Consider the following 22,718-nt stretch of genomic DNA (forward strand, 5'->3'; position numbering starts at 1 on the left):
AGCAACATTACTTCCTTCAAACATAATTTTTTGGCAACCTCAATTCCTTAGCTACATCTTTTCCTTATAGCTACTGCTTTTCCTTGGACATTTTTATTTTTTTAATAAATAAAATTACCTGTTTGTTACTAATTAAAGTTATTTGCATCGTGTCAAACATGGCTATTGTGCAAATAAATTAGTAGTAACCACATGCAGAAAACTTAGTGTAAATAAATATAGTTAAATACGGAAATGTCAACTCGGCCCACTTTGTAGTGGTTGCCCCGTAGAATTAACGAAAAAATTCTCTCAGTGTAAATCTACTCAACTTTCAATGATATAATAAATTAGCCAAAAATTTTTGGAAATGTTTCATTTGTATTTTTATTTTTTAAATTATTATTTTCCAAGTAAATAATAATAAAAATTATTCCAAATATTAAAAACAGTAATAGGATATTTTCGTGAAACTAAATATATTTTTACAATCAATTAATTTTAAAAAATTATTAAATTCTATATTTTTTTAAAATTAAACTTGGTAATAGTTGTAATTGATTTATTTTTTCGCATGATTTTCATGAACTATCAATTTTGCCAAATTAATTTTTATCGCAGCTCTATTTGCAATGCCTTGAGTGAGGCATTTGTAGTCACCAGCATCCTCAACAGTAACGTTCTGTTGATATAAAAAAACATAAATATTAAATATTATAATTTTTGTTTGTAATTATCAATTGGATACTGCAACAATGGTTTTCCTACCTTGATAAAGAGTTCACCGGATAAAACTTTGTAATTGTATTTTTTTTGGTCGAATGAATTTTGAGGTCCAATAATTTTGAGATCGTCAGGAAATTGCCAAATCATGAAGCGATGATGATTGCCAATATATTGACATGGCAAGACCACTGTTTGTCCCACATATGCCTCAATTGTTGTCTGATCATGGCATCGAACATTATTCCCGTAAATAAATATCAAAAATCCAACAATTAATAGTCTTGTCATCGTTGCTGTTCTGTTGCAGGTAAACTAAAACACAAGACACGATTATTTCGTTATAATTTTGTTATATTATTTTTTTTTTAAATTTTTTTATTAGACTGACAATATGTTTATATGAACCCCAGTCACGGATTCCAGTCGAGCTTGAAAAAACGACTGGCCTCTCGTCCTTCAAGGAAGGCCTATATGGGGACTCTGGGTCAGTTGGCAACTTATTATTTTAGAAAGTTAGTAGAAGGGGTTCGACATCCTGTAGAAATATGCGGTTGCCAACGACCCAGGAGTCCATCAGATTTATGGGGTGATCCCTTTAGACACAGTCTAATATAATGCTGTTGGATCTTCACCATGACTGCAGTCGTAATTGATGAAATACGACATTTAGCATGCACATCAGTTAGTTTTATATACATTTATACAATACATTTAAAATTTTAATCCTTCCACGAAACAGTTGCTATACAAAATTTAAAAGACACTGATTCCAATAATTATTAATAATTATTAAATAAAAAATAAATTATAGTAATTTTTTTATAATAAAACTTATTACTCACATTTTTTTTAACAACCTGATTTTTTTTTTTTTTAGTTATAAACGTGGTGGTTGACTAATGAATAATAGATAGATTAAAAATAATCACAAGTTATACAAATTTTTTTTTTTTTTTTTTTCTAAGCTTGTGTCGTGTCACTGACGTAAAATTAATATTTTAGGTAGTTAACAAACTGATAAGACAAAAAATAAAATAAAAAACTCAAGATATAGACACTCAACGTGTGCCACAAGTCATCATGATTAAAATAGAAAAAATATAAAGATAAAAAATAAAATAAACCAAATATATGTATTTTTTTAAATTAATTTATTTATTACCGAAAAAATTAATTTTTAATTTTTATAAACTGACAGTATTTTTATCATTTTTTGTACTTGCAATTTTTTTTTATTTATTTAAATTGTATTAAACATCGATGATTATTAAAAATTATATTTTTATTTACATAGCTTCGAGTATTAAAAATGGTGAAATCATTCCCAATTTATGAAAATTTAAAATTAATGCTAAATCAACTTTAAAATGTAATACAATATTATTCATTCTTCCTTTTGTAATGTCATTCGCCAAAACAAGTGATTTAACAGTAAGATTTGTATTTCGAGCATCAATAATTTTTAAATCTGGAGAATTTTCTAATACAGTTTGGAGTGTTGCATCACATGCTCCAGCCCAGCCTTCACATTCAAAAATTTTTAGTTTATAAAATTGAACGAAATTTACTTCTCCAGTGAGTAAACTATTTATTTTAAGTACTTCAAGATTTTTCATTTTTGCAACATGAGTTAGACCCAATTCAGTTACACCAAAGTTCAATGAAATATCAAGATATTTTAATTTTTTTGAATTTATAAAAAGTTCTTTTAATATATCATCATCCTCTGTTCCATTTTGTATACTTCGAAGATTTAAATATTCCAAATCAGGAAAATTTGTTAATGGCATAAATGATGAAAATATTCCAGCATAAATTTCAGCAAGATCAAGATGAATTAAACTTTTCATTTGTCCAATAATTTCAATTGTTTTATTTTCAAGATTAATTTTATTAATTGATAATTTATGTAAATTTTTAAATTTCTAAAATATAAAAAATACTCATTAGTCATTAATATAAAAATTAATTAAATAAATATTAAATAATTCAATACAACTTACTGAGAGTGCTTGTTGAAAGTGGCTATGATAAGTTGAATTTTTTGAGCTATAACTTTTCATGGACAAATGAATTTCCAAAATATTAGCTGGAAGACTATCCAGTGATTCAAGTATACCATGACCATAAGCTGAATGAATAAAAAATTGTTTTAAATCTGTCATTTTTGTAAATGCATTAATAAAACAATTTTCATCGTATTTTCTCTGCACATGTTCAGTTAAATTGAGTTTTAATGATGTAAGATTTGGACAATAATTATTGACTGCTTTTAATATTTGATCATCATAATCTGATGAGAGATTTAATTTTCTCAAATATCGTCCACATCGAGATAACAATATTTCAAGTTCCGATTGAGTTGGAATTTTACCATCAAAATAATTATCAATTATTTTCGCATCGGAAAAATCGAGTTTCGTAATATTATTCCAGGATTTATGCATTGCAATTTCTTGCCATCGTGAACATACTGAAAAATTAATTTGCAAAAAATGTATTAATTGAAAATGAACATAATTTTAAATTTGTATTTAATTGGAAATTATTTACTCACCTTGTTCAATACTTAATCTCTCACGAATCGACAAGTATGAAAATATTTTTCCACATGAATCATCATCAAGAATATTAATAAATGTCTCATGATCTTGTGAAATTTCTTTTTCACCATTACAAATTTTTTTAATTTTAATTAAAGACTCTTCATCAACAAATGAACGTTTTGACATTTTAAACAAATTTCTTTGATTATTCTCCAATGACTAGAAGAACAGTTTTGAGTTCTAAAATTAAAAATATATGTTTAATAACAAGTAGATAAATAATATTTTATCATATTGATAATTATTAAAATAAATTTCAACAGCTTACTTTTAACACACATACAAACTAACGTCTCAGTAAAAACACCAGGATTTATTTTGTTATTTTTCTCTATTCAGCTTTCTGATAAATCCATTAATAACCAATATATTCTATTAATTATATATTGAAGAAAAAAAAAAACATAATAACTTTAACAAAGGTAAATGGAAATGGACTTTGATCAGCTTCGTGTCGATTATTAAACAATTATATTTATTCTAAACTAATATTTTAAAAATAGTTAAATATCAATTAAATCACCATGTTGTTATAAAATTTAATATTTTTATTTTTTATATATAAATTTGAAAAAAATTATATTACGTGTTTATTTAAAATTTTATTTCTCATGCAGTAATAATTATTAATAATGAAATTCGTACCTACTTTGGATAAATATGCGCTGTCTGGAAAATATTTTTAAAAATTTACATTTACATTGAATTTTAAATATCATGCAGACTCGTTGATGACAAGGCTGATAGATGACTGCACACCTATTATTTTAGTTTTTTATTTTTTATTTTTTTACGATAACAAAACGAAAAATAGACATGGAAAATTTTTGTCTGTCTCATTTTCGTTTGTCATATACCTTTCTTTTTTTTTATCGCATATGATAATACTCAGGTGATTAGGCGTGTTTTTTTTTTTTGTTTTTTTTTAAAGTATTTTTAAAATTATCAAACAAATATATGAATTTTCATTAAAATATCAAAATGCACAAAGTAGAATGTCTATGTACATTTAAAAAAAAATTCTTTAAATGCTTCAAATGCATTTTTTTTTATCATGTTACTGGATGATGTTCCTCAAGTGCTATAAATTTTCATGTGATGTTTGTTTTCTATTTTCTAATTTAAAATTAATAACCATAAAATTGAAAATACATGAAAAAAATTATCTAAATCATGGACTGAATTATAACTTATTTTGTACCAAAAAAAAAAAGCTTTAAAAATCATGTTTAGTCGATGCTTCAAACGACTTTTATTTCATTAATAGTAATACATATATTTGGCAATTATTTACTATTAAAATGACAAGCACTGACGTAGTTTTTTTATTCAATTTCCAGTTGATAAATCAAACTATTTATTTAAGTAAACTAATCTATAAATTTTTATCGAAGCAAATATATTTAGGTAATTTATTACCTGCCAATAGCAAATAAAAATATTTCGTATAAATAGGCCTCTAAAAGAACTAGAATTAATTATTTTAAAATAAAAATTTCAAAAGTAAAAAAGTCTGTAAAATTATGTACAAAATATTTATATCAATTATCTTAATTTTAGGTTTTTTTTCTGGTAAGTTATGCCAGTTAAAACGAGAGAGAAAAAAAAATAGTTCAAATATTATCACACAAAAGTAAAAAAATAAAAATAAATTTGTCATTTAAAATTTTAGGAACACCAGGCAAAAAGCCAAAAAAAATAGTGAATGGTGAAAAAGCAAGAAGTGAGCAAGAATTTCCGTATCAAGTTTCAATTCGTATTGATAATAATCATGCATGTGGTGGTGCTATTATTGATGAGACACATATTTTAACAGTAGCACATTGTGTAACAGAAAGAAATGGAAATCCAGTTACAGATATAAGTATATTTAGTGTACTTGTTGGTACACTTGATTCTTCACCCTGGTTCCCAACACTTTACAATATTCAAAGTATTGAAATTCATGAAGAATATGAACCATGGAATAATTTCATCAATGACATTGCCATAATTACAGTAAGATTTTGATAAAATTATTTTTTTTATTTTAAATGTTAATTTATTGAAAATTATTTTTCAGCTTGAGACTAAATTAATATTTAATGAGAATCAACAACCAATTGGTCTACCAGAAGCTGATGTTCTTGATGGATCTGTTGTTGTTTTAAGTGGTTGGGGTGACCTCAATAATTTTTGGGAATATTTCAATCGACCATCGTTCTTGAGAATGCTTGATACCACTGTGGTGTCAAATGAATTATGTGAAAATTCTCATCATAGAAAAATTTATTCTCAACAATTGTGTGTTCTCAAAGGTCTTGGATATGGTGCTTGTTATGTGAGTAATAAATTTTCATTTTTAATACAAGCAACTAAATTAATATTACCTTATTTTTTTTTTTTTTCAACAGGGAGACAGTGGAAGTCCTCTAGTTTATAATAAAACACTTGTTGGTCTTGGATCATGGGTTACAAAATGTGCTGCTGGAATACCAGATGTTTGTACACGGTAAAATAATTTTTTAAAAAATATACATTTACTACTAATTTGACATAGCATTGATAATAATTTTTTTATTTTAAATTTATTATTTATTACAGAGTTTATACATTCGTGTCATGGATAAAAGAAAAAATAAGAATAGAGTCATTAAAACTTTGATAAGTAGATTGACTAAAAATTTAAATAAAGAATAAAATGAGGACAGTAGAAAAAAAAAAACTAAGAGGTCAATCAACTGTTCTTCATTATTAATAGATTTGTATTAATCGATTATTTTTTTATATTTTTTTTTTTTATACTCAAACGACACATCCGGTCAATCTTACAAGACCCAAGTCATTGTTAAGATTATTTTTAACACCACCAAAGCAAGATGTCAAGTTTTTTTCCGATGCAGTAATCAAAGAGTCTGTGAATATTTTTAATGAATTTTTTTGTTCCCAAAAAAAATCTCGGATCTGAAAAATTAAAGTATGAAAATATTCAAATAAATGTTTTTAATTTACTTTGTAAAAAATAAAATGAATAATTCTTACCGAATTTAATATCTCGTTGAATTTTTGTTGACAGGATACTTGGATATTTTTAAAATCAACACATTTATCTAGTTTATTTGATGCTGTTGTATTTACATTGTTAATATCAATTATCAAAGTATTCAAACAGTCATCAAGATGTGGTGAATTTCTTTTTCTTTCATATATTTCATATCGGATAACACTGCTCGTATTACTTACTAAATCATTTAGCTCCTGTGTCATATTAATCTTCAAGTCATTTATTTTTGATTTCATTTGTTGAATAAAATCATTATAATCCTTGTCTAATATTTTATTAATGTTATGTAACTCTAACTCGCTGGCTTCTTCGAGATTCTAAAATTTTTTTAAAAATATATCAAGTTATATAATGATGTTTTATTTTATTTCAATAAATAAATAAATTTATATTTTATTTGTCTTACTGTTGAGTATGAAGCTCCAATTAAAATACACAAAATCAAAATTCTCTTCATCTTGAGTCGCTTGATGATACTATTATCCTTCAACCAAAGTTCAAGAACTTGTCGTTATCAAATACTTATTTGATCTAACTTGATCACAAACTAGACTCTTTCTTTTGTATGCCTGGTATCAACTGGTGACATACATTTTTTATTAAAAATATTCTCATATATTTCATGACTAATGATCATGCGAGTTTGATAAAAAATATGTCATGTATTTTTAAATATTTTTTACTTGATAAAAACAAAAAATAGATTCATCATTAAAAACTCATTTAATCAAATACTTCCTCTGACACAAATAAAAAAAAAAAAATCGTATCGTTTCGTATTAAATGACGGAGAGGTTGGAGAAAAATTTCGGTTGAAGAAATAGCGGAGTAATTTCTCTGCCATTTCTCCAACCATGGGGCATTTTCGAAAAAAAGTAGGAAAAATTTGACAAAAGGTGGAGAAATATTTCCACCAGGTCATACGTGGAAAAATAAACCACTAGTTCACAAACTGAGAGTTAACTATTTGCTAATTAATACTTAACTATAACTGTAGACGAAAAAATCAGCCCTGCCAGGGACTGTGTTTTCATTTACCTTGTAATTTTTGGTGAATATTTAATGCTTTTAAAAAAAAAATTTATATCACACATTTGAATTTAAAAATTATTTATACATACATAAAAATAACGAGTTTTTTTTTTTTAAAGAAATTATTTTCAGTCAGTTGTTTATTTGATATTACTAATAATTAATATCATTTTATTACATAATCAATTGCTTTAGTTATTAAGGTCATTTGAGACGGTATGAATCTACACGCCATTATCAGTAAATTTAAATTTTATATTTATAAAATTAGGTTGTTTAAATATGAATTAATAATTAACACTTGCAACAAAAAGCGATTGAATTTTATTATTCCATCAAATTATTTTTGTACGTCAATACATAATCATCTTCACCATGATTGTGCAATTGTGGCTTATTTTTATTCTGGCCATTTCCAGTGAGTATGATTAAACAATAAAATTTTTTGTCTATTAATTAAAATCATTTGTTTTATTTAAAAAAAAAGGTACGTGGGCTGATAGTGATGATACATCAACTGATAGTACTTTAACGTATGATACTCCAATAAATGATGTGTCAACAGATGATACATCAACAGATTTTTCACAAACAAATACAACAATAACGAAAAAAATTGTAAATGGTAAATGGGCTAATATTGGTGAATTTCCATACATGGTAAGTATTAGAAGCGGTGGTAGTCATTCATGTGGTGGATCAATTCTTGATTCAACTCACATATTAACAGCTGCTCACTGCATCACAGATGATGGTCCTGGAAAATGGTCAATCATAAATTTAAAAAACTTACAAATTTTGACGGGAACAATTCTAGCTTATCCTTTATTTCCAAGTCTCTATCGAGTTAAACATGCTTATGTACATGAAAATTATGATCAACATAATGTATATGCCAATGACATTGCTATCTTGACCGTAAGATAAAATTAATTTATAATTATTTCGTTAAAATAAATGTTTTGGTATTCATTTAAATAACGTTTATTAATTTTTTTTCAGTTGGAAAAACCAATATCTTTTAATGCATATCAAAAACCAATTCCATTACCAGAAGTTGATGTGCCTGCAGGAGCAAAAGTAACACTCAGTGGATGGGGAAGTTTAAGTTATCCAGGTATTTTAAAATTTAATAAAAACTTTAAATATAAATATATATTTATGAATTTATAAATTTGTTTTTATATTTTAGCTGGAGCTTTGAATCAGCCAGCATTCATGAGAAAATTGGAGACTGAAGTTATAAGTAATACTCTTTGTCGAAGTGTTGTTCACAAGGACATTGTATCACAACAACTTTGTACATTTAAACAATCAGGATATGGAGCATGTCATGTAAATAAATTTAACTTACAATTGACATAGATTTTTATTTTGCAAATTTTAATTGTTTATTTTTTTTTAGGGTGACAGTGGAGGTCCTTTTGTTTATAACAATACAGTCGTTTCAGTAATTTCATTTGTATCAAATGGGTGTGCACGAGGAAAACCTGATGTTGGTGGAAGAGTTTATGAATTTGTTCCATGGATTAAAAACATATTAAAAAATGATAAATAAAAAATATAATTATAAGCCTTTAAATTTAAAAAAAAAAACAAAAAATAAAAAACAACCTTAAACAATTAAATTAAAAATATATAAATAAAAAAAAATTGTTTCATTTATTATTTGTATTATTTAAAAAAGATTATGTTAATTTAAAAGAAAAAAAAAATTATTTAATTATTAATTTATCATTGAGATATTTAATTGTATAAAATGATATATAAATCAATCAAGCAAATCGAAATTTGATGAATTGATCAGGGCCAACACACGTGAACTCGAAAGACATGTTCCTCAGTTAAATTTGGTGATAATATTTCAGCTGATTAAATATACGAAATATCTTGTGTAAATATTAATTAACTATGAAAATATCAGTGACAATAAACCAGACTACATATAAATTAAACTCGTTTAAAAAAAAAAAAAAAAAATGACCGACATTTGCGAGAGACAGTGGTAAAAAAAACTCCAATATTATTGTCATCATCATGAAGCAATTTTTGGTGCTTATTGTTTTAATAATAATTAAAAGTAAGTAGTTAATTAGTAAGTATTTAGGTTGTTTAAATAAAATTCAAATTGCTTGTCTCTGACAACTGACTAAATAACTTTATTATTGAACCAAGAAAAAAGTTTTAATTTTAGACATTACCCTGGTGGAAATATTTCTCCGCCGTTTCTCTGCCATTTCTCCAACCATGTGTCATTTCCGGAAAAAATTGGACAGAAGACGGAGAAATATTTCCACGAGGGTGGGCCATAAATGATTAAATTTAAAAAAATTGATATGTTTAATAGGTGTCTTTTCTAAGCAACCTTCAAAAATAATAAATGGTGTAGTTGCTTATGACGGACGTCATCCTTATCAAGTATCTATACGTAAAAACAATGAACATATTTGTAGTGGAAGTATACTAGATCCATTTCATGTTCTTACTGCTGCACAATGTTTAAGAAATAATGAAGGAAAATTATTTTATGATTTGTCAAATTTTACTGTTTCATCTGGTACCAACAATATTGCAACAACTATTCCAGTTACTCATCCGGTGTATAAAGCGTATATTCCAAAAACTTTTAGTACAGCAGATGTGTACATAAATGATATAGCTGTACTTCGGGTATAAAATTTAAAAAAAAAAAATACTAAAATGTATCAATAAAAATTACTATGATATTTTATTTAAATTATTTGTCAATGTTTTTTTTTTTTCTAGCTTTCTAGAGGAATTCCAGTAGACAGATATCGACAATCAATTAAATTACCTGAAGTTGATGTTCCTGAAAATGCAAGTGTTATTTTAAGTGGATGGGGAGTTTTAAATGATACGGAAACTTTGACTATTTTTGATCAACCTACTTATTTAAGAACTCTGATAACAACAGTTATTAATAATGAAGACTGTGAAAATTATCATCATCGAAAAATTTATCCTCAACATCTTTGTACATTAAAAGATCGTGGATATGGATTTTGTACTGTAAGTGTTTTTATTTTCTTTTAATTGATTTTTAATGTATGAAAAAATTTGCTGATATTTTTATTTTTAATTAGGGTGATGCTGGGAATCCTCTTGTTTATGAAAATACAATTGTTGGTATTGCTTCATGGGTTGTAAGCTGTGCCAGAGGCATGCCAGATGTTTACACACGGTATAAAAATTTAAAAATTAATTATTAAAAAATATTTAAACTTTTAAATGCAACAATATTAATTTTTTCTTTTTTTAAATCAACAGAGTTTACCAGTTTGTTCCTTGGATTAAAGCAATATTAAAAATGTCCGACCAAAAATTAAATTTCTTTTTGCAATAAAAAAAGAAAAAAGAAAGTGAGGTAAAAAAATAATTTTTCTTATGGTATTTTATGTTTTTTTAAATATTAAATAAATATGAAAGTATAATGGAATTATTTGATTAATTGTCTTTATTTTTCTTCGCAATTATTTGTCATTTTTTTAAAATAAATACGGAAGAGATTTACATAACTTTTTTGAGAGAGTTTTCTATGGCTTTCAACTTATTAAAAAGATTGGTTTGAATATTTCTAAAACAGATATTCAAATCTTGTGATAAATTTTGAAGTAGTGCATCTCCATAAGTTTTGAATGCAGCTTTTTTATTCTCAAAAAATGTATTTTCACCTTCTTCGATTTCCATCAACAAGTTAAATCCAAAACACTCTGGATCATTCTTCTCACACAACTTTTTCACGGCATTTTTTTCTCTGTCTAGATTTTTATTGCTCTGGAATAAGTATTAAAAAAAAAAAATTTTCATACAATCATCTTGCAAAAATAATAATCAAGTGTAAAACAATAGTCCTTACCTCGTCTAAAGTTATGTTGAATTTATCTTCCAGTAATACTTGTGCATCTTGAAATTCTTCATCAACACATTTTATGATTTCTGTATCTGTTGTTTTAACAGTATTATTCAAAGCCAATTCATTTGCTCGTCTCACACTTTGTTCAATGTTCACTTCACGTTGAATGGCACGATAAGTACTTTGTACGAAAGGATTGAATTTGTATGCTACTTCAATTTTTAAGCTCTTTATTTTTGATATTAGTTGTTGAATAAAATGATCATAAGCAGCTTTCAATGTTCTTTTAATTTCTATAGACTTTCCCAAGTACGCAGAATCGTATCTTTCTAAAGCATCATCTAGTTCCTGAAATATTTTAATATTAATTTATATAAAATGATTTTAAAATATTTATTTACTCAACTTAATTCCAAAATTTAATTTACTTTTTTTTTCAGTGCGTGTGAGACTCCTATCAGAAGAAATAAAATATAAACTTTATTCATTTTTAAAATTGTCGTTAATGTTGAAATTCAAGAATCACTCGTTAATTATTTATTTAAATTTAGTCACAAAATAAACTTGAAGATATTGGCCTACTTATATATACCTGTGTCACCTGATCTCCCACTTCAACGACAAATATATTTATACATTTTTCGTCTAACGATTTACCTGTAAATAAATATATCTTTCATTATCAAGCTCATAATCCTTGAACTTTTAAACTTATAAACTATTAACTTGTGTATCAAAATAAAAAAAATAGATTTATCATTAATAAATAACATGTGTTTCAAACGTGATTCTTGAATTTTGTTATTTTAAACTCACTAATGACTTTTGGACTTGATTTAGCCAGTTAAATCGTGTCATAAAATGTTTCTATTATTTTATTTGTATAATAAAATACCTGAAAATAAATTTAAATATAAATACTGATTTAAAGGAATTATTTAAACTTAATAATAATGCATTGTGTATCAATTTTTTTGCTTATAAATCAATATATTTTATTAAACTTTAGACTTTGTATTGAAGACAGTTTCAAGCTTCGTTTTATTATGATGAATTATTATTATTAAATATACTTAAATACAATATTTGCGAGGCACAAAATTAATCATTAATTTATAAAATTTAATATTAAAAAATAATCAAATCACATACTGATTATGATGGATAGACCATTATCAATTTTGCCCATGTATTTTGAACAATAATACTTAAAAAAGCAATTATTTTATGAATACAAAAAAAGGAAAAAAAAATAAGTATATTATTCATGATCTACTTTGATGATTTTTAAATTTGGTAAACTTTTAAAAAAAAGTAAAGTATGTGCTTTTGAGCTATCAATGACTATAGTTAATCCAGTATTATTTGTACGTCCTTTAAGAGCTTCATTAGCAAAGCGAACAGCACGACCAGTTGCTCGTGTTTTTGATACATCCAAATATTCCAAGTTTTTTGATTTTTTTAAAAGCAATTCAATACCATGATCAACAATGTCATAACATCCACGACATTCAAATTTTTTTAAATGACTAAATAATCCAATTGCTTCATTAAATTCATCAATATCATATTGCATATTATTCAAAATTAATACTTCAAGATTTTCCAGTGTACTAAGTGCCATAAGTGCACATCCAGTAATATCAACATATCCACTCATGTCAAGATAACGAAGATTTAGAGCTGTATTTGCTAAATATCGAAGAATTTTTGATCCATCATACTGGATTGATGTAACTGAACCAAGATCAAGACCAACTAAATTTTTTAAATTAAAAATAAAGTCAAATCCATTCATTACTTTACAATTTCTCAGTGATAATTTAACAATTGTATTTTGATTATTTTTTATTATTGTGTGTGATTCTTCATTTGATAAATCATAAAAAAACAGCTCTAAAACTTTAACAGTGTTGAATTTATCAAAAGCCTAAAAAATAAAATAATATTTATTATTAATCTGTCAAAAAAAATAAAAAAAAAAATAAGATAATTATTGATTTAAAAAGCTTACTGTTAATGCTTTTTCTTTCCAGTCTTCTTGGCTTTGACATCCCATTGAAATCTCTTCAACATTTATTGGCAAACTTCCAGCAAATTCATTGAGTAATTCACTCTCAAGATTTCTCACAACAATGCTTTTCAAATTTTTCATATTGACAAAAGCCTGATTCAAATGTGTTGAAGTATATCGTACCAAGTCCAATTCTAATTGTTCAACATTTTGACAATAATTACGAATATCTATTAATATTCTTGAATCAAAAAAACTACCAAGTTTTATAATTTTTAAATTACTTCCATGTTGTAATAATTGCTCTTGGAGATCTGTTTGAGTTAAATATTTATCAGATTCTTTGCAGTAAGTTGAACTCATGTAATCAAGTGTAGAATCACTTGAATCAGAATTTTCTGGATCAACTGTTAACTCAGGAATGGTGCCAGATGATTCTACAAATAAATATTTTAGACAATGAGTTATTTTAAAAATTGTATGAATAAATTCATGTTCTAAATATGATTAATGAAAAATAAATGTATGCACGTACCACTTGAATTATCAATTTCCATGGCATCAACAGATTCTTCTTTCTTTGATTCAATCTTGTCTGTATTTTTCAATGGAATAATTGATACAGCATCAGATTTATCCTGTTCAGCAATTTGTGTTGAATTTGTGGCTGTTGTTACTGGAACAATTGACACATTTTGAAGATGTGATATTTGGTTCAACACACCTTGATCAACACCATGTGCAGGTTGATATTGATATTCTTCATAAGCACGTCTTGAAATAAAATATAAATAAGTAAATTAGATTACGTTCAATAATTAATTTTAATTTAAATACAATAATTAAACTTACTTTGCCATGATTTATTGTGATTTTCTGTTTTTTCAATAAATAAAATAATTTATTTGATTGAATTATCTTGTCTTGAATAAAAATTTTGCACAGGAATATCAAACAATAACCTATCCTTTAAAAGAACACTGTGATCAAATATATTTTAATATTTAGTAATCTTTTATTCAACATCAAAACCACAACTGATATGAAATCAAAAAAAAGAAAATTGTTTTCAGCAATGGATAAGTACATCCAACAATGGGCACATAACACACACAAATGCAACTGCGTGATCAAAAAAAAAAAAAAAACAAAAACAAAACCAACACATACGCACTCATGCGACACTCGACGTCACCAGTTTATGTTTACAAACGTGATGATTTTTGTTGTCAAATTTTATGAAAATATAAATTTATTATTGTTGATTGATAATTCCAACAAAATTTAATAATAAAATAAATAACTATGAGTTAATTTGTTTATAATATTTATTATTTATCAAAATTTTGGTGTCCTTGATTTAAAAATACAAATTAAACTTGACTCTCGTGTGTTGGGAGAAAAAAAAAAAAAATAAACAAACCAACATGACAAGACCATAAAGGTAATTTTAAATGTTTTTATAAATATATTTTATACATATTTTGCTGGTATTTGTCTGAGCTCATCAACCCATAACTTGACTATTTATTATTTGAATTTTATTTATTTTTTCTTTTGCTGGTGACAAAATGTCTTGGCTTGGATCCAAGCATATGCCCCGGCCTCAATTAGCAAAAATATTATCAATAAACATTAACAGGCACTAGTTGGTTTTATTTAAAATTAATATTATTATTTTAAATTAAATAAATTTTGTTTATTCCATAATTTTCATTAAATTACAAATTAAATCTTAAAATAATTTTAGAAAATTTATAAAAAAATTTATCATGAAAAATCCTTGGCACACTTGATGCTTGAATTGAAAAAAATAAAATAATTAATTTGTAAAACTAAATAAAATGTTAAAAAATAATTTATGTTTATGTAACAAATATTTTTCACATTAAATTTTTTTCTTTTTTTTCAGAAATCCAATAAAAACTTATTTTCAAAACTTGAATGCATGTGCTTGTCAATTTCACAAAAATATTGTAAGTTAAAAAAAGATATTTGTCAAATTATTTCAAAATCTACTTTCAATTGAAATTAACTCGTCAACAGTCTTGTTACCAATTGGTCTTCTAAAAAGTGTACAGAAAGCAATACTAGGTGGGGGCGCTTCGCGCTTATCCCACCTCCGTAACAAACCAAACAAAACACGTCTAATCACGATTACTTAGCTTTAATTAGAGCAAAACACAATATCTACATAATTTTACCAGCTTAATTTTTTTTCTTAGCTACATCTTTTCCTTAGCTAGATTTTTTACTTAGCTAGATATTTATTCAGCTAAATACATCTTTTCCTTAGTCTCAATTATAGCAAAAAAAAACAATACCTATCTATTTTGGTCTATTTTTTTTTAGGTAAAAAAATTGAAAAACTAAAAATCTTATTAATATAAAAAGCTTAAAAAACTTGAAACACTTAAATCTAATTTACACAATATTTTTCCACACCACAAATCCCTAGATTTTTAAGTTTTTTAAGTGCTCAGTTGGATGGATAGTCTTGTTGAGAAAAAATTTCTGAGTGGTAAAACTTTTTTTTAAACATTTCTCCGCGTCTTTTTATCGCGGAGAAATATTTCCGAACGTTTCTCCACCCAAGTCGATTCGGAGAAAGTTCGTAAAAAATTTCTCCGCGGTGAAATTATTCTTTTGCATGTTTCTCCGCGTATTGTCATCGTAGAAAAATATTTCCGAACGTTTCTTCACTCAAGTCGATTCGGAGAAAATTCGGAAAAAAAATTTGATGTTTTTCTCCACTTATTTCTCCACATGGGTCAATTTGAGAGAAATTCGAAGTAATCGCGGAGAAATTCGGAATAAATGCGGAGAAATTCAGAGTAATCGTAGAGAAATTCAGGAGAAATTGCGGAGAAATATTTTCACCAGGGATAAAACTATATAGTTTATAGTAAGATTGTTTTTAATTGTTGTGAACTATTGACACTTAAGGTCTTGATAATAGCTTAATAATCAACTTTAGTTTACAAAAATATTGACTTCAACAATGGCTTTTATCAATCTTGTAAAGCTAGCAAGCGCACGCTCATCTCATTCAATATCAAGTTTACAAACCGTCAGCAAGAAGTTTATGTCAACAAAATCTCCAGAGCAACTTGACTTTTCTGCCCAGAACGTTATTGTTCAACCACCAATCCGTTTTCTGATTTTTGATAAAGTACCAAATTCAAATTACTTTTTGAATACAATCAAAATCTTCCAAGACGCTGGAAAAATTTACGGAATCTTCTGGTGCACCTAAAATACGGATTCTCGACTCGTGGAACGTTCATCAGCCATCAAATCAATCAACAAATTATTTGAATTTTATTTTATTTATTTTTTTTACAAGATCTCGTGAAGCTCTTGAAGAAACACCAGCAGAGGGAGGGAATATACAAATAAACAATCCCAAAGTAATTATCAATGATGGCATTATCAAGGAAGATATGGACAAAAGTAATTTTATTGATCGTATTATTATTATTATTATTATTATTATTATTGTTATTATATTAAAATTATTTTCTTTCAAGTAAGCCAGTTACACCACCTCCAAAAAAATGAGGTACACTTGAAAATTATTATTAATATTCAAATTACTTGTTATCAGGCCCATTAATGGCCCATTAATGCTCATTATGTACTAATACTAAAATAACTCATAAACAAGGCCGCAAAGTTCGGTCAATTTTCGGGGCGCTTTCAGTATGCCAGCTTGATGCTATTGCTGTCAGCTTTACAAAAATATTGTAAGTAAAAAAAAAAATATTTGTTAAATTATTTCAAAATCTACTTTCAACTCGTCAACAGTCTTGTTGATGAGATTGAAAAAAAAACTTAAATTGTCATCTTACGTTTCCAATTAGATGTTTGATATTTAAAATCTTAATGAGCTATAACAATGACCTTTATTTTTACTAGGAATTGAACGAGAAAAAAATAAAAGACAACTGGAGAATAAAAAAAAAGAAATGATCTAGCTTCATGCAACATCAAGATCCTTCCATGATAAATTAGAAAAGAAGATGTCTTTTGGTCTGGATGCAGCAACCGTAAGAAAGTAATGACTTTTGTACATACAATGTTGTTCATTCGCACGTGTTGTAATTATTATCCATCTGTCACATTGAATCTTTGACTTGGCAAGATTTAAATCCGAGTTCAATGCCCTAAAAATATCTCTCTAATAACATTTTGTAATACATTTTATTACTCTTCTGGAACATGAAAAAATTTAGCTTAAAATTAAGAGACATGTTAGAAACAATTGTCTCGTACAACCAGTTATTGATAAATTTAATTTCTTTTTTTTTTTTTTTTCTTTTTTCATTTTTTATTTTAGTATATATTCTTTTTTTATATTTTCATAAGTTATTATTCATCACACAGATAGAAAATTACGTAGTAGCTTTAATTCCAAAATAACTCGTGGCCATCGATTATTATTAGACGAACTTTCCGTTGCAACTGATCGAGTTCAGTTTGTTACGTCGTTAAACGAAAAAGTTTTTTAACTGCAATGCGTAACAGCTGGTTTTATTTGTCTGTAACTACTTAGTATATATATTTATTAAAATTATGAATAAAAATGTTATGATAAATTAGCTTGTTCCCTTTTGATGATACTAAAGCTTTTAATTGCAAATATATATGTCTTTCGTGAATCGACTAAACATCATAAATTAATCTCATAAGTACTGCAGTAAAATTTTTAAAACAAAATAAAATAAAAGATTACAAGATAGTTATAAAAAAAAAAGAAAATTCAATTTGTTGATTAGGATGTAGACTGAATAAAATAAAACTAGTTAGAATTTAACTGAGAGTAAGAGACGGGGTATACAGTTGCGGGCGTCGCGACGCTTTAGATCTGGCATTGGTAGCAGTCTCGAGATAGCCGTCGGCTGGCTTCTAACCACCTCAATTTATTCGGCTATTCCGGCTCAAAGTGACAAACTAGTACGTGTGTGACGCTATCGAATAAATTTTTTAGACTCACTAAAATCAATTGTTTTTTTTTTTTTTAAATCAACACTTATAAATTCAAGTGTGAAAAAAAATCAAATAGATAAAATATAATAAATAAAATAAATTATATAAACAATAATAAAAAATAGTTTTTTTTTTTTTTTTACTTCATATTTCTATCACTGTGATCATAAACCTGGTGAGTTTTTTGTTTTTAATTTTAAAATTTATTTTTTTTTATTTTATTATTTGCGCACACCATCTCATCAGCTAGTTGATGCTGCTATTTTTATTCTTGCTATAGAAAAGTGTTGTGCAAGTGTCGAACAGTATAGCAAGCGGTATTCGAAAAGCGTGAAGAAGCTTCTGCATACTGATGACTACATTAGTTTTGTCTTTGAATGATTTGTTGCATATGTTATAAATTATCACAAAAAAGAAAATATATATCTTAGAAAGCTTGAAGAGAGAGAGGGAGAGTGAAAATGAGTAAAAGAATAACGATGCCAATTTTTTTTTCTCCTTTCATTAATATCAAAATATAGATGAGTATTTTTATGTGTTTTTGAAGCTTGAATGCTACAAAAAAAAAAAAAACCGTAGATTACATTAACCAGATGCATCAGTGCATCTTTGATGTTTATGCTTGCAATGACGTCATTGCAGACAGTGTGTTGATGAAATAGTTGAGGTATTTGGAGCAGGCCTACTTCCTGAAAATGAAGGTGGACTAAATCAGATTGATATTGAAATAAAGGTTTTTTTTTTTCGTTATTATTCATCTCTGATAGCATGTTGTATTGTTATTTTATACATGTGTACATCATTAGATGATGAATTGATATTGTTTATATTTGCAAGAAGCCAGTAGAAATTTAGTAGTTATTTTTCGTTTGATGACACAAATTAGGGTTGTTTGGCTATTGAGTATTTTTTATTTTTTATTATGTTGATTGTTTTTTGAGAAAGCTATAAGCAGTTTTGAAACTTTTAAAATTATTAATATAGTGAGTCAACTTGCAAATATTGCTTGACCCTGAAAAGCTCAACTTTCAAATGAACAACATGATGAAAAATTTATATTTCGAAAACTTGGCAAAGAATACATATACTTTAAGTATCGCATATCTTTAGTTAAAATCTTATCACAAGTGTTGATCGTTTACCTTGAAATTTTTTTATTTTTAAATTAAACAAAAAAAAAAAAAAATTAATAGGTGCTTTAAATTTATTTTTAAATGAATTACTTTGAAAATATTATTTTTCAAGATAGTACACGTTTGTTTCTGTCCGGCACATTATTTTAAACGGTAACTCTACTGGCACCATATACGAGGGAATTTACGGAGACATTTATACAGGTACCGTATTTCCCGTAAATTCCCCGTATAGATGCCAACAATGATTTCGAAATTTAAAACCTCTCAATTGTAATAAGATTTTAAAAAAATGATTTTAAACAAGTTATTATTATAGAACTAATAATATTATTATTATGTCGATGAAAATTTTTTGTTTAAAAATTAAATACAGACTGATAAATTTTTCAAAGACGTGCTAGTATATCTTCTTGATATTATTCTTGTATCTAAAATTGACAATAAATTTAAAACTGATTAATTTATCGCCAAATCAAAGTCAGGAGGAATTTTAAATTGTTTTTTTTTAGTTATATTATTTTAACATATATTAAATTTATTTTTCTATAATTAAAATAATAATATTAAATTATTATTATTTATTTTTTTAATTAAAATATTATTATTTTAATTAGAAAAATAAATTTAATATATGTTAAATAAAAATTACCCGTAGATGATAAAGCTTTAATTCTGTTTTATAAAAGAGAACTAAAATATTTTATTTCAACTAAATTAAAGCACGTTCACAAGCAAGCTTTGAGGTGGCAGCACTCTGTCTTCACTTGTCCCAAAAAACTGATTTAAATATAATTTTTTTATTTTTCAAACTTCCATGCCGACCTTGTAAAGTTTAAATTAAAATAATAATAAAGCTTATAAAAAATACTAATGTTTTTAAATTTTTATTAAATTCGATTGCAGAATAATGACGTAGCATTTGTCTGATCATGGCATCCAGGAGTTCAATAACAAGTGTCACTAACAAAAGAAAACAAGGTAATGCTTTTATATTATTTTTTAAATTGTTATTAATTTAATTTTTTATTCTAAATAAAATTATTTAATTTGTTATAGAATTTTCAACGGAGCTTAGCCACGTCTTGAGTACTAGTAGCACCAAAGAAAAAGTTAAAACGGAAATCATCAGTTCTTCTTTAAGAGTGAGTGTGTTATTGAATAAAAATTAATTTAGATCAAATAGATGAACGATTAGAGCCTTGAAAAAGTTTCAAGCATGTAAATAAAATTAATTTTTATGCACGATCAAAGTTTGTAGCCTCGTCTATAATTAAATTACATTTTTATTAATTTTTTAATTAATTTCAAGTTTTAAAATGATAAAATTTAAATTAAAAAAATGCTGAGACTCTTTCAAAGTTTTAATAAATTTTCTATTAAAATTATAATAATCGGTTCATTTCGTGATTGATTGTATGAAGTTTAATAGCAATAATGTTTGCACGTTTGATTAACAATCAAGCATATTACGTCATAATGAAACAAATAATTTAAATTAAAACTAAAAAATAAAAAAAACAACGTGTCTGGTATAATGCCAAAAGTACGAGTAAACCTAGTACCAAGCATCATTTCAATCACTCCCGCAATGCTAACCACGGGGCTCTGACATTTTTTTTTTTTAACGTATTTATCAATGCTTTGCGTGAATAATTAATCATTTATTTTGAAAATATATTTTGAGGCATTTCATTTTTAATTCTACGCACAGAGAGAATGATAAATTACAATCGAGATTTAAAAAATACAAAACAATTTTCAGTTGGCAATAGATTCAAGTTTTCGAAATTTCAAACATGTTTATTTACTAGCTAGTAATCTCAGTGTTGATTTATCAATTTTTTTTTTTAATCTACATTTTTTTATTGACTATATTCAGCTCAATGAAATCATATTTTTGCGGTATAAATATTTTTTTTTTTCTACACTAAAATTTTATATATTTTTAGAATATTTTAGAGTTTAAAAAAAAATAGTTTAATTTATTAATAAGTATCACGCTCATCGTGATATTCGTTCTAACTATTTTTAGAATATATTTTTATTTGTAATCAAAGACTTAGTAGTCAAAATATTAACTGCATTCAATTTATGCTTTGTTATTCAAAGTATAAAATATTATTATATAATTTTTATTATTTTTTTTCTGGCAAATGTAAAATAATTATTTTACTACCTTCTTTTAAGTTTTACGAGATGAAATAATTTTCTCGTAATTCATTTATATTATTTATTTAAATATTCATTATTTATCCAATATCAAAACAATGTAACATTTAAATTATTTGACAGATTTTTCGAATCATTAAAAAATCGAGAATGAAATTGAATAAAATCACACAGCTTTTATAGTGACAGATATCATATACTCAATTAACATTTGATGATTTACCCATATTTTATAAAATCATATGATTATAGTAAGTGAGCACGTGTCAACACTGTTATTGTTATTAAGCCAAGTGTGGTAGATTTAATGAAAATAATATGCATACCAAAAATATTTATCATATTTAATACTTTGATATTTCGCCAAAATCATATATTAGTCATAATTTATTTTTCAAATATTATTTCTAAATTTTATAATTATGTTATATTAAAATTCTTGCTGCACGTGAATTTTTAAAATTGAAAATTGAAGCCATAAAGAAATTACTTCGTGGTTTTTAATCTATATGATTTTTTATAATTTAATAAATTTAAAAAAATATATACAATGATATAATTTATGCATTATCATTGTATAGTAATAAATATTATCCCCATTTCATGTTGAGATATAAATAGAAAATTAATTTTATTCACGAATTTATATTTAAATTTTTATTTAAAAAAATAATATGAATCATTTTGGAGTTTAATAAAAAAAAAAGTTTAAAGCCCTCAGGTAAAATACAAAGATATTGTGTGAGTTTGTATATAGAGTTAAAATTTCTAAAGATGTATCGGGGAAGAAGGGTAGCTATTTCTGTTCGAGGGGAGTAGCAGCGAGTGACTTGAAGAAATATACAGACTCTGTTAGCTACTTAGTACATGTCCGGTAGTCTTGCTTTTGCCGCGTATCGTCATGCACACTTTTTGGTAAATGCCACAGGTCAAATAGTCGAGGGAGGTTCACCGGGTTCAAGCTGGGTGTTTCAATTGATGTTATTAATATATATTTATAAATTATTGTGATACAAGTGTTGAAGCAACATAAACAGTTGAAAAAAAAATTTAATCATTCGAAAAAATTATCAAATGTATAAATAACATAGAGAGCTTGTTGAAAAAGAAAAAAATTCACGATGTAATTTAGAGATTGAAGACTGATATG

At 25.8% G+C, this 22,718-nt stretch overlaps 6 protein-coding genes across 8 annotated transcripts in view; 4 read left to right on the forward strand and 2 right to left on the reverse strand.

The window, feature by feature from the left end:
• Positions 1 to 468: 468 nt before the first annotated feature.
• LOC122861148 lies at positions 469 to 1,085 on the reverse strand. Its single transcript, XM_044165343.1, has 2 exons — positions 748 to 1,085; positions 469 to 661 (listed from the first exon to the last, which is right to left on the reverse strand). The coding sequence occupies exons 1-2, from the start codon at positions 991 to 993 to the stop codon at positions 542 to 544; spliced, it is 366 nt and encodes a 121-aa protein (XP_044021278.1). The 5' UTR covers positions 994 to 1,085; the 3' UTR covers positions 469 to 541.
• A 1,021-nt stretch (positions 1,086 to 2,106) lies between these two features.
• Positions 2,107 to 5,955, forward strand: LOC122847874 (chymotrypsin-1-like). The gene is made up of 6 exons (XM_044145733.1): positions 2,107 to 2,248; positions 4,872 to 4,883; positions 4,984 to 5,309; positions 5,380 to 5,631; positions 5,705 to 5,802; positions 5,895 to 5,955. The coding sequence occupies exons 1-6, from the start codon at positions 2,107 to 2,109 to the stop codon at positions 5,953 to 5,955; spliced, it is 891 nt and encodes a 296-aa protein (XP_044001668.1).
• Positions 5,956 to 7,761: 1,806 nt separating this feature from the next.
• On the forward strand, positions 7,762 to 9,284 carry LOC122847875 (chymotrypsin-1-like). Its single transcript, XM_044145734.1, has 6 exons — positions 7,762 to 7,804; positions 7,874 to 8,304; positions 8,389 to 8,503; positions 8,579 to 8,721; positions 8,792 to 8,893; positions 9,255 to 9,284. Exons 1-6 carry the CDS (start codon positions 7,762 to 7,764, stop codon positions 9,282 to 9,284), a joined length of 864 nt encoding a protein of 287 aa, XP_044001669.1.
• A 93-nt stretch (positions 9,285 to 9,377) lies between these two features.
• Positions 9,378 to 10,781, forward strand: LOC122861149 (chymotrypsin-1-like). The gene is made up of 5 exons (XM_044165345.1): positions 9,378 to 9,466; positions 9,734 to 10,056; positions 10,153 to 10,416; positions 10,491 to 10,588; positions 10,675 to 10,781. The coding sequence occupies exons 1-5, from the start codon at positions 9,424 to 9,426 to the stop codon at positions 10,748 to 10,750; spliced, it is 804 nt and encodes a 267-aa protein (XP_044021280.1). The 5' UTR covers positions 9,378 to 9,423; the 3' UTR covers positions 10,751 to 10,781.
• A 133-nt stretch (positions 10,782 to 10,914) lies between these two features.
• On the reverse strand, positions 10,915 to 14,355 carry LOC122847876. Its single transcript, XM_044145735.1, has 6 exons — positions 14,127 to 14,355; positions 13,810 to 14,048; positions 13,275 to 13,711; positions 12,537 to 13,190; positions 11,264 to 11,608; positions 10,915 to 11,181 (listed from the first exon to the last, which is right to left on the reverse strand). Exons 1-6 carry the CDS (start codon positions 14,132 to 14,134, stop codon positions 10,915 to 10,917), a joined length of 1,950 nt encoding a protein of 649 aa, XP_044001670.1. The 5' UTR covers positions 14,135 to 14,355.
• A 3,756-nt stretch (positions 14,356 to 18,111) lies between these two features.
• Positions 18,112 to 22,718, forward strand: part of LOC122861150 (obscurin) — a 33,953-nt gene continuing 29,346 nt past the window's right edge. Inside the window, exons 1-3 of one of the 3 annotated variants that reach the window (XM_044165354.1) lie at positions 18,112 to 18,438; positions 20,303 to 20,377; positions 20,456 to 20,541. In XM_044165354.1, coding sequence (XP_044021289.1) covers positions 20,329 to 20,377; positions 20,456 to 20,541 — 135 coding nt within the window. In that variant the 5' untranslated portion in view covers positions 18,112 to 18,438; positions 20,303 to 20,328. Of the gene's footprint in view, positions 18,439 to 19,510; positions 19,601 to 20,302; positions 20,378 to 20,455; positions 20,542 to 22,718 lie in introns of those variants that run through there. The other 2 variants (XM_044165353.1, XM_044165355.1) reach the window with 2 other exon arrangements.

Source organism: Aphidius gifuensis, linkage group LG1 (genome assembly GCF_014905175.1).
Source record: "Aphidius gifuensis isolate YNYX2018 linkage group LG1, ASM1490517v1, whole genome shotgun sequence".
Taxonomy (NCBI): domain Eukaryota; kingdom Metazoa; phylum Arthropoda; class Insecta; order Hymenoptera; family Braconidae; genus Aphidius; species Aphidius gifuensis.